This window comes from Trachemys scripta, chromosome 4 (genome assembly GCF_013100865.1).
Source record: "Trachemys scripta elegans isolate TJP31775 chromosome 4, CAS_Tse_1.0, whole genome shotgun sequence".
NCBI classification, from domain to species: Eukaryota; Metazoa; Chordata; order Testudines; family Emydidae; genus Trachemys; species Trachemys scripta.
Window position 1 is genome coordinate 28574461 of NC_048301.1, and position 12033 is coordinate 28586493.

Sequence of the window (12033 nt, forward strand, 5' to 3'; positions counted from 1 at the left end):
GCCTTACTTTACATAAAGATGTAAAATATTATATACAACTCTGGTATGATGCTGGGTGAAATAGTAATAATACTATAATAGTATGATAGTGGCTCCTTAGAAATAAGAGGCAGACAGACAATTATACTACTACCTTCTTAGCAGAAAACATCGTAGTGGACATGTATTTTATTAATGAAATCAATATTATGCTATGTAACACACCAAAACCATTTTTTATAAATCACCCTTTTTTAAGAAAAGCATGACAAAACAACAAGAGTTCGTTACTAAGTTAAACACCCACCATCATGTTTCCTAAAACAATACTATATTAACTTCATTTACCAAGAATCACCCCCCTAAAATAAAAACAAGAACCCACAAAACCAAAAAACTTACGCTTCTTTTCGAATATTTTATCACTGATACTGGTAGACCTTCCCTCATTCTGCTGCTTCTCTTTTTCTAATTGTTCCTATTATGGAAACAATTTCATAAGAATGAGAATTTACACTCCACACAGGTTGAAGACCTCCTGTAAATGAGCATGCTCCCAACCCACCAACCTACAAATTAATTTCTTCTATTATTTGAACATAGTCCCCCTCTATCAATAACACTGTCATATGTTCACTAATGACTATCAGCTGGAACCCAGTAAAAACTCTGAATGATCTAGTGTGCTTTTACTGTAGTAGAGATCATAACAAAAGAGTAGGGTAACACAACGTAAAGTTGACTCAGGAAATTTGGTCCTAATGTTCCCCTCCATGAAAAATGGTAATTAATTTATGCTCAGTATGTTGGTTTTGACAATGTATTGTTTTCTTTTAAAAACACATTTCTTGAAACAAAACAAAAACAAACAAAACAAAACAATTCCTCATACATGACTTTGCACAAGCTAAGTGCAACACTTTAAAGTATACCTGCTTTTGAATTAACCAAGCAGAGGAAGGGCTCTGAAAAATTTCTTAACAGATGAAAATTACTATTTATTCAGATTCTTACAACTCAAAAGCTTCTTGATTTTTATTAAACTATCTCAAAAAGATGCTGGTAGGCCGAGATCAAGCAAGAGAAATGTTAGCCAGAAAGATGAGAAGCTGTAACACAGAAATTGGGTTTTTAAAAAGGAAATGCTATATCTATTGTGCAATGTGGCTACTATGATTCTAGACTACATATGGAATTTAAAGATCTGGCTAATGAACAGCATGAAGATACAAAATCAACATTGATGGACAATATTTAAATCCAAACTGATATAACCAATGTATTTTTTCAAGCTTTATGCTTTCTCTAAAATTAGCATCTACAGTATTTACTGGAGTTAATAAGCCTCTATTGAAAACAAGGTATTTGACCCAAATATAATAATTTCTCATATTTTACTAAACTCATTTTCACGTCTGTACTATTAGCTAGTTTTATAACAGATAGTACACATAATTATAGATCTATGCATGAAATATCATTTCAGTCAAATTATTTTTAGTAACTTCTTCAGTGTGCTTGGTGCTTTCCAAACAGAGTAAGCATGATCGCTTCCCCTCCAAGCTACGTAACATTATCTTTGCTTTCCTGTACCACATCTCATAACACACACACCAATTGAATCTAGAAAGGTCTATTTTTTTCTTTGATATAGAATTCTAGTTACTATCCACACAAAAAAACTTCATTAAATCATAGTCAAGATTGTTCAAGTGTAGTTCCAATTAACTAAATAATTGAAATCAAGAAAATCACCAATTTATGCACCATTAACAACCAGATTAGTTCATACTGACCAGATGTACTCACACTCCTCAGGCAACCACGCACCGAACACATCAAGTTCCTCAAAACCATGCTCGAACACACAACTTAATTCCAGCCTCAGTGAGACTGAGACATTTGACCATCATCTCATATTTTTACTATATGAATGTAGAATGTGTTACTTCTAACTAAAATGTTCTGAGGCTGGAGTTAAGCTTGAGCAATTGGATACATGCAATGCCTTTGAGGGGAGTGTGAGGCTCTGGCTTGGGGCCAGTTGGAGGTGCCAGGATATGCCTGCGGTAGGAATATGGGACTGCCGAGGTGTGTTTCAGGTAAGACACTACAGGACTCTGGCAAGGGACAACCAGCAGGCGTGGGAGTCTCAGTGGGGAGAGGTGCATCAGGGTGAGGACATACAAGTGTGGGGTTGTGGCAGTAGAGGGTATGGGGCTCCGACAGAGGTAGGTGCGGTCAGGAGCATGCAGCATAGCCCCACCAGGCCCAGGCCAAGCTAACATGAGCATGCTATAAAGGGGAAGCATGATAGGGAAGCTCGGGGAGTCTGAATTAGTCCCAATCCACAAGCACCTGTGCCCAAGTCAGCTCCTACTTCCCTGTTCCAAATGCAAGAAATCTGGGTAGAGGTGGGCACTGGGACTGAACTGAGTATAGAACTGCAAAGCAGGGGTGGGAAATCAGCTCAGAAATTAGTTGGATAAGTCCCTTAGGCATTCCTGCCCAGGCACTGATCCAATCTCACCCCTTGACTGAGCTCACAAGACAGCCTTGCTACCTAGATCTGGCTGGAGCTTGAGATCAGCAGAGGAAGTTGAGCAGGGCAGAGAGGCTGCCTAAGGTGTTGGTGAATGGAGCTTGAGCTGGGGATGCCAGTGCCCAGCACAAGAGGCTCAGTGGTGTCTGCAGAGAACAAAGAAGGTCAGGTATGAGGGCTCTGTAGCAGTGTTGGAAGGACAAGGTAGTATTTCCAGGTCAGTGTTGAACCTGTGATGGCTCGTTTGAGAGGAGTCCTGCCACTGTGAACAAGAGGTGGTGTGCTAAAGCAGGCAAATCCTCCTCCAAAACCTATCAGGCCCTCAGCTCTCACACACCAGACAGGTCAGGGAGCAACTGGCACCTGCCTACACTGCAATTAAAAACCCATGGCTTACCCAGGCCAGCTAACTCAGGCTTGCTGGGCTCAGGTTAACGGCCTGTTGAAATTGCAGTGTAAGCTTCCGTGATTGGGCTGGAGCCAGGGCACTATGACCCTGTGAGGTGGAAGGATCCAAAAGCTTGGGCTGCAGCTTGAGTCCAACATCTACACTGAAGTAACAAAGGCCTGCAGCCTGAGCCCCACGGGTCAGCTGTGGGTTTTTATTTGCAGTATAGACATACCCTCATTGCAGCGTAGGCATATGGAGAGCTGACTGGCTGGAGTGTGAGCATCCAGGGATATGGTAGACTACCCGGGGGAGTGCCAGCTGCAGAGTTCTGCCAGGTTTACAGCTCCAGTGAACCACAGTAGATTCAGAAGCCAGAGCGGCAGGGAAGCAATAGCATTTATCTGCCTTCTTTTCCAACACTGAGTGGCTCCTGAGTGGCTCCTAGCCCCTTGTGCTCCATGCAACCCACACTGAGCCTCCCCCCTGCCGGGCTACAGCTGTCACTGGCTCCAACCCCTTCTTTCTTATTAAGAAAGCCTACAGCAGATACACAGCCTCCTTTGGCTTTCTTGGCACACAAGAAAAGTTATGACATTAGCTTTTTCGCATACTGAAGCTGAGTGCGAATTTTGAAGTATTTAGATCATTATATTACAAAAGTCTGCCAAAACATGAGGCTCTCTTGGAAAATTTCATAAAGGAGTGTTGTTAAAGTGCTTAAAATTGAAAAGAAAACTATGTAGACCCCAGTGCACCTCCATAACACACACTTCACTACACCCATACCCTGGAATCACCTTCCCAACAGCATACATTAATATTTAGCTTTAAGCTATGAAACTATGGCTGGCATATTATATTAAAAAACATACCATTTCCAACAGGAGCTGTTCTTCTCTTTCTTTCTCTTGATCCAACAAATCATTTTCATAAAACCTTTTCTGAAACTGATTAAAGTTTAAAATAAAACAAAACAGTAATAGAAATAACGATATATTATGCCATACATTTTTAACTCTCACTTGCAAGTGTAAAAGTTGGAAGGCACTTACAGCATCCACAGAGATTTCCATTCTGTCCAATTCTAACACCGTCTATAAAAAAAGAAGTTAAAATAATATTTTTACCCTAAGCTGTCCAATAACTCCAAGAACATGCTAAGTTTTAGCTTAAAGGGAAACTTGTCATGGTAGAAAAGCTTAAAATACTGACATTCAATACCTTCATAGAATCATAGAAGATTAGGGTTGGAAGAGACCTCAGGAAGTCATCTAGTCCAACCCTCTGCTCAAAGCAGGACCAACCCCAGTTCAATCATCCCAGCCAGGGCTTTGTCATGCCTGGCCTTAAAAACCTCTAAGGATGGAAATTCCACCACCTCCCTAGGTAACCCATTCCAGTTCTTCACCACCCTCCTACTGAAATAATTTTTCTTAATATCCTACCTAGACCTCCCCTACTGCAACTTGAAACCATTTCTCCTTGTTCTGTCATCTGCCACCACTGAGAACAACCTAGCTCCATCCTCTTTGGAACCCCCCTTCAGGTAGTTGAAGGCTGCTAACAAATCCCCCCTCACTCTTCTCTTCTGCAGATTAAATAAGACCAGTTCCCTCAGCCTCTCCTCACAAGTCATGTGCACCAGCCCCCTAATAATTTTCGTTGCCCTCCACTGGACTCTCTTCAATTTGTCTACATCCTTTCTGTAGTGAGGGGGCCAAATGCAATACTCCAGATGTGGCCTCACCAGTGCCAAATAGAGGGGAATAATCACTTCCCTCGATCTGCTGGCAATGCTCCTACTAATGCAGCACAATATGTCGTTAGCCTTCTTGGCAACTATATCCCTACCCTCCAGCATATCTACCTCTCCCCACAGCTTAGTGTCATCTGCGAACTTGCTGAAGGTGCAATCCATCCCACCATCCAGATCATTAATGAAGATGTTGAACAAAACCGGCCCCAGGACCGTCCCCTGGGGCACGCCGCTTGATACTTGCTGCCAACTAGACATCGAGCTGTTGATCACTACCCAACAATCTAGCCAGCTGTCTATCCACCTTATAGTCATTTCATCCAGTGAATACTTTTTTAACTTGCTGGCAAGAATACTGTGGGAGACTGTATCAAAAGCTTTGTTAAAGTCAAAGTATATCACGTCTACTGCTTTCCCCATATCCACAGAGCCAGTTATCTCATCATAGAAGGCAATCAGGTGGGTCAGGCATGACTTGCCCTTGGTGAATCCATGATGACTGTTCCTGATCACCTTCCTCTCCTCCAAGTGCTTTAAAATGGATTCCTTGAAGACCTGCTCCATGATTTTTCCAGGGACTGAGGTGAGGCTGACTAGTCTGTAGTTCCCTGGATTCTCCTTCTTCCCTTTTTTAAAGACGGGCACTATATTTGCCTTTTTCCAAACATCCACGACCTCCCCAAATTGCCACGAGTTTTCAAAGATAATGGCCAATGGCTCTGCGATCACATCAGCCAACTCCCTCAGCACCCTCAGATGCATTAGATCTGGGCCCACGGACTTGTGCATGTCTAGCTTTTCTAAATAGTCCTTAACCTGTTCTTTCACCACTGAGGGCTGCTCACCTTCTCCCCATACTGTGCTGCCCAGTGCAACAGTCTGGGAGCTGACCTTGTCTGTGAAGACCGAGGCAAAAAAAGCATTGACTACTTCAGCTTTTTCCACATCATCTGTCACTAGGTTGCCTCTCCCATTCAGTAAGGGTCCCACATTTTCCCTGACCTCCTTCTTGTTGCTAACATACCTTAATAGGGGTTCCATTTGTAAGGATTTTTTTTAAAACTGAAGAAACATTATTGTATTGTTGAGAACATAAGAATGACCATACTGAGTCAGACCAATGATCTGTATCCTATATCCTGTCTTTTGACAGTGTCCTGTGCCAGACACTTCAGAGGGAATGAACAGAATGAGGCAAATATTGAGTGATCTATCCCCTGTCATTCAGTCCCAGCTTCTGGAAGTTACATGTTTAGGGAAACCCAGAGCATGGATTTGTGATCCTAACCATCTTGACTAATAGCCAAGTTGATGGACCCATAGTTGATGTAAGCATCCTCCCTGAGCTTATATAACAACCCATCTGCTGAGAAGTTAATGCTGCAATCAGAAAATACTCATAGAGGTCTGTTTTCTCACCAAATCCCACTCTGATTCACAAAGGAAGGGCTAAATTGTGCCATTTATATATGATCTAAAGTTAGCTACACTGTGCTAAAGTGAGGGCATGAGAGTAATGCAGACACTGTCAATATCTCTTGGGGCTCCCCTGTTAAACTAGGAGTTGGGGAGAGGTAGAGTAATTTGTGACGACCCCCAGCCTTTTATGGGATGTAGCATACTCATTCTGCTGGCTGACGTATATGAGGAGGCAAAGCTATATTTAATCTATACCCCGCCCACACGCTCTTAGGGGGAAACAGCTGGCATGCATCCATAAAGACTGCAATCCAGGTAGTCCTAAACTGGCTGCACTGGGAGAAGAGGCCATTTTTACTTCCCACCTCTTTCCTGAGTGGCTGTGTTGGGAATAAGTACAATCTAGCACTATGAAAATGCATCTTGTCACTAAAGAATAGAAACAATAGCAAAAGATTTATACTTCAAGGATTCTTGCTCATTTGTACCAATGTGAACCTTTCTTCTCATACCTGTATTCATACTGCTACCCTTGGAGCAGGCTGAGACAATCACTAAACAAGAAAGCCTGACTCACAGTGTCAAGCAGTTAACTGTATTTTAAGAAACCAAGAAAATATCTCCTTGTCTTAAATTCAGCAGAATATAATATCTTTCAATCTGACATTTTCTCTGATTCCAATTGTTCAAACTGACAAAAAGGATAACAGAGTCCTTGACCTCCTATCCCAATCTCAAGAGCAAAGACTGAAGCCAGGACATCAATAGTCTTAATTTACAGTGACAGCTGCAACATAAAATGTTCCTTGATTAGAAAAATACTTACTCGTTTTACAATAGTCAAGACATCTTTATCTTTTTCCTGACACAGAAGTTTTCTTATACACAACTCTAACTGCTGAAGTAAATGTTTGTCCGTGGGAACCTTCAGGGTAGATTTCACTTTTGGCAACAAATAGCAAAGCTTCATTCTATAAGAAAAGGAATTCATATTTAACTTCTAATGCAGACTGTGAGCAAATATTTGGTTCCATTGTTTAATAAAAGCAGTAGCCAATTTGACTCCACTTCATATCTGCTTTATTTTCCAGCCTAACTCTAAACTTGATTTTTATGAAGTCCTTTGACTAGGTAAGAATGAAAAGCAAAGCTGAAGAATGTGAAAAGCAACACTTAAAATGTAAGTTATTTCCAGTCCCAGGGTAAAATTTTCAAAGGCACCTAAGTGACTTCAGAGCCGGAGTCCTATTTTCAAAAAAGGGACTTAGGGACAGATTTTTAAAAGTATTTAGGCACCTAAAGGTCTAGATAGGTGCCTGGTGGGATTCTCAAAAGCATGCAGGTGCTGTACTCCCTTAAGTGTCTGGTTCTTTGGCATCTTGAAGCCTGTGTCTCACTGAAAGTCCATGAGATTTAGACTCTTAAGTGCCTAAGTCCCTTTTGAAAATAGGACTTTAGACACTTTTCGAAATGTTACTCTTGGTCTCTGGTCTTCCAGGCTACTGCAGGAGAGGAAGTGCTCTATATTGTGACACTGCTAGATGATTTAGTCTAAACAAACTCTCCCTGACCTGAAGATGAATGATCACATGAAAGGGCTACAGGGTGGAGGTAAGGCTGAAGGGGAGGAGACCCTCTAAAGAATTCAGGGTAAATCTGGATGGGATAATGAAATGTGGCTGCACTTCTGACTCCTAGCAGTTTTGCAGGTGCTCACACTGAAATGATAAAGTTGTCACTGCCTGATACAATATCACTGAACATTCAAAATTCTATAAAGTATTGAATAGGCTTTCCAGTACTGTTCTCCATAATGGCTTACTATACTGCAAGAAACTGTAAATATCTTTCTAAAATAATTACGCTCAATTTTACACAGTAGAAAATGCCTGCAGAGACTCTTTAAAAAAAAAAAAGAGTTTTATTATAATGGAATCATATACACAAAGCTGTACCTTGTCAGCTATGAAACTAAATTTTTGAGGCCATTTTCTCAAAACAGCAAATTTAACATTTTTCAGTTTTCTTCAATGATTCTCTGATTTCATAATATAAATTCAGTTTGATTAAAGAAATAAATATAAATACAGGAAGCAAAATGTCCTTATTTTCAAACAGATCTTCAGATATACAAAACTAATATATTTACAACCCTGAAAGCATTTTCTATAATGCCCTCAGTACAAAAATAGTATACTATATTATTACAAAATGTGGAATCTGAAACACTGTGTACGTACTGAAATATAAGAGTAGAAATATAAAAAATGCTGTATCGGATCTGGTCAATGGGCGATTGGAATGGCCAGTGCCAGATGTTTGAGAGAAAGTTAAAATAAACCGCAAGAAGAAAATTATGGAATAAGATGTCCACAGAGGAAGTTTTTACTTAACCCCACCAGTTAGTAGCTGATTTATACCAGGATATATGAGGTTTTAAATCACTGTTTATTTTTAGCATACTGATACAACTGTGGATGCTCTCAATATCCATATTCACTTTTATGAATCCTGCTAAGCTTTTGGCCATGCTGATAACTTGTGACAATGGCTACTGATGCATTCTGTAAAATGCATTTCCTTTTTATCAGTGGTAAATTTGTTGCATTTTAATTCCACTGAATATCTCTTTGTTCTTGTATTAGTGGTAAGAGTAAACAGAAGATCCACTACCTTCACTATACCATTCTCATGCAAAAACTATATTAAAAGAATATTAAGGTTGCAAAGTGAAATACTCTAAAGTTTGGACATGACAAAGATAAGGCTGTTTGTGCAACTTTAACTGTGCCCTCTTTTGCACATACATTTGGAGTTAGTATTTTTTCAAATGAGTTAGTGTTGTTACATGATCACCATTTCTTAAATATACAATATAATATCAGAATAATACAATTTTTACACAACCCTAGGTACACATATGTAGAACTTTATACATAATGTAAAAAAAATAATATTCCCAACATTCAAAGAGAAATTATTTCACGTTTAATATTTAGGTTTTATTTTTATATTCCAATGGATTACAGAATGTGTCTCTTTTTTTAAAAAAAAAAGTTGTATTTGTCATCAATAAATTTTATCTGCCATTCTGCTGACTTAACTTTGTTAAGTCCTTCTGAGGTTCCTTACAGTCTTCTCGTCTTGATTAACTTACATAACTTTGTGACTGACACAAATTTCACTACTGCACTGTTCAGTTCGCTTCCAGATCATTAACAAATGTATTAAACAATAAAGATCCATGCACAGAACCTGCAGGCACCCCACAGTGAATCTTTTATGTTGAAAATTGATAATTTATTCCTATTTTTTTCTGTCCTAGACATTTTCTATTTAAGTCAGTACTTTAGCCTTCATATTGTGCCAACTGAGGGCTGATCCAAAGTTCAATTAATTCAATGGGAGAGACTCCCATTCATTTTAATGGGTCTTGAATCAGGCATCTAATTTTTTTAATAGACCTATAAAGGTCTTTGTAAAAGTACAAATAAGTGATGTGATATATGGTCCTCCTCTAACCACTATTATGTTGACATGCTGTAGTAGATTAATAGGCACGATTTAACTTTATAAAAACCATGCTTTTGTGCCCTATCATACCATGTTCTTCTGGATGTTTTATAATCTTCTAAACGATCATAGAAAATCTTAGCCCTGTTACTCAACTTATTTAAAGAAGCCATTTAATATTATATTAATATACACCATGAAACTAATAGGGTTGTTTTTTTCCATATAAGATTTCATACAATTGGTACAATACCTCACATTTGCTACTGGATCATGGGTAAGCTCAAGCACAGGTAGAAAGAAGTATTTACAGAAGAATGATTTGGAAAACAGCTCCATAATGAATTCACAGGTGTCTAAAAAACGAAGTCTGTTCCAGTAACTTTTTCCTTGGCCCAGCTCTGGAAAATAAAATCCCAAAAAAGTTATCTGTAAAGTTTTCAGAATGAAATAGCTCATGTCTCAAAGATTATCCTGAGATTGAAAGTGATTTTAAGGTTTGTGATGGGGCCAATAAACTTGTCACAAACCCCAGCATGTCAGCCTATCTCAAATTCACTCTCTGGTTGAAATCCTGTCCCCACTGAAGACAGTGCAGTTTTGCCACTGATTTCAATGGGGGGCCAGAATTTCATCTTCTTGTGTTTGATTAACCCACTGAAACATCAGAACTACCAAGTGACACAGCTGGTTCATGGAACAGAAACTTGTGCATTTCACACCACATATCAGGTGCATGAAGCTAGAGCTGTGTAAACACTAACGATCGTTAATGAGGGCTTTTCATCCTTCTATGCAATTTTTGAGGAACTACAGTACAGATCAGTAGGTCAAACTTGTTAGCTGCTTTTAAATTATTTAAATCCTCTATACATTATTCATTTTTCAGAAAACTTATCATTCAGCACTCTTTAAAATGCAGCCTCTAGTGTTCTATAGCACCTTCAGCTAAAAATATTGAATTCCAGCAGTGTGGTTTATAGGATCTTTCAGCAAATTGTAGATTTCCTGCATAGACTCTTCCTGCTGAGTACTTTGCATAGCTGTGGTACATATTCACACGTGTTATCTGATGACACTGTGGGCCAAACTGGTGGTCCCGTATGTCTTCTGAATATTGTTTCTTCATTGATTATATGGTTACAGAGTACAACCCTAAGCACCATCTCCTTTTCGTTTACCAGAATTAATTTGCTTCTCATAAAGTAATCAAGAAAAAATTACTGCTTACGTTCAATCAATTTCTGAATGACTTCATGCCTCTGTTCTTGTTTGCGATTATAGCGTAAATAAACACAGAGAGTTCGAGCAGCTGCTTTTTGGACAGGGAGAACATTCTTAAAAGAAACAGGAAATATAGTTAAAACATCTAAAGGCATGTATAGGTACTTCTGGACACTATCAACTACAACAGAAAAATAGACAACAACTCATCAGGTTCCTTCTAAAAGTGTGATATTTTGGCATGTGGCTCTATTTTCCTTTTTTTCCCCTTGCAATATATTCTACATTATTTTTTCATTCTAAGATTAACAGATATTATATTTCAAGTTAAAATGCTTTTTAATATCTACTCAGATAAAGTATTTTTACAAATACTCCATTAATATCTAATTAGACCTCTTCTTTAATTCAAACAATTGTCACTTTCCAGGCTGATAACAGCCAAACAATAATTTATAGGCACAACTGGTTGAAAAAATTTGGTTCCATAAAATTTAGGAACAAATTCAGATGTTTAAAAAGGTCTGAATGTTTAACATTGAACCTGTATTGTGTTCTAGGCGCATGTAGAACATAACTTACTGTATACTGCATTTTAATTTCAGTTTTTGTGGCTCTGCATGGCTCCTGATGTGTGTAGTATTTACAGACCTATAATTTTGGCCCATGATTAAGGCTAAGATTTTGTCATGGTTATTTTTAATAAAAGTCACGGACTGGTCACGGGCAATAAACCAAAATTCACGGAAGCCGTGACCTGTCTGTGACTTTTGCTGCTGCAGCTCTATTGTTTCCCCTGCCACAGTGATAGCTGGGAGCTGTGGGGATCCCCTCCACTTGCAGCAGCTGGAAGCTACAGGGTGGGGGGCCCTCTGCCCAGGGCAGCTAGGAGCTGCAGGGTGACCGTATTTCCCAAAGAGAAAATGGGATACCTTCAGCCACTTGCCCGAGGCATCCCCCACTCCCCACACAAGGCTGTCACCTGTTACTGGAACCCTGAAGAGGGCCCCCTCAGGAGTCTGTCACCTGTACTGGAACCTTGCAGGCCACCTCACAGTCACCTAGTGCCACTGTCGGCCTGTCACTGGAACCCTGTCAAGACCCCACTGGTTGCCAGCTCCAGCGTGCAGCAGCCCCTGGGACTGAAGCAGAGAATGTCATGGAGATCTCTGGAAGTCAGGGATTTCGTGACTTCCATGACCTCTGTGA

At 39.6% G+C, this 12033-nt stretch overlaps 1 protein-coding gene across 4 annotated transcripts in view; it reads right to left on the reverse strand.

Annotated features, from left to right (window-relative positions):
* PPP4R4 (protein phosphatase 4 regulatory subunit 4) overlaps window positions 1-12033 on the reverse strand; it is a 105219-nt gene that overhangs the window by 9992 nt on the left and 83194 nt on the right. For all 4 annotated transcript variants that reach the window (XR_004645436.1, XM_034768034.1, XM_034768036.1 and 1 more), the window contains 6 exons: window positions 10832-10937; window positions 9854-10001; window positions 6914-7058; window positions 3965-4006; window positions 3785-3859; window positions 382-457 (listed from right to left, as the gene is read on the reverse strand). Coding sequence is in view for 3 of the 4 variants with exons in the window: in XM_034768034.1 (XP_034623925.1) it covers window positions 382-457; window positions 3785-3859; window positions 3965-4006; window positions 6914-7058; window positions 9854-10001; window positions 10832-10937 (592 nt within the window). In the remaining variant the exon portion in view is untranslated. The remainder of the gene's footprint in view (window positions 1-381; window positions 458-3784; window positions 3860-3964; window positions 4007-6913; window positions 7059-9853; window positions 10002-10831; window positions 10938-12033) is intronic.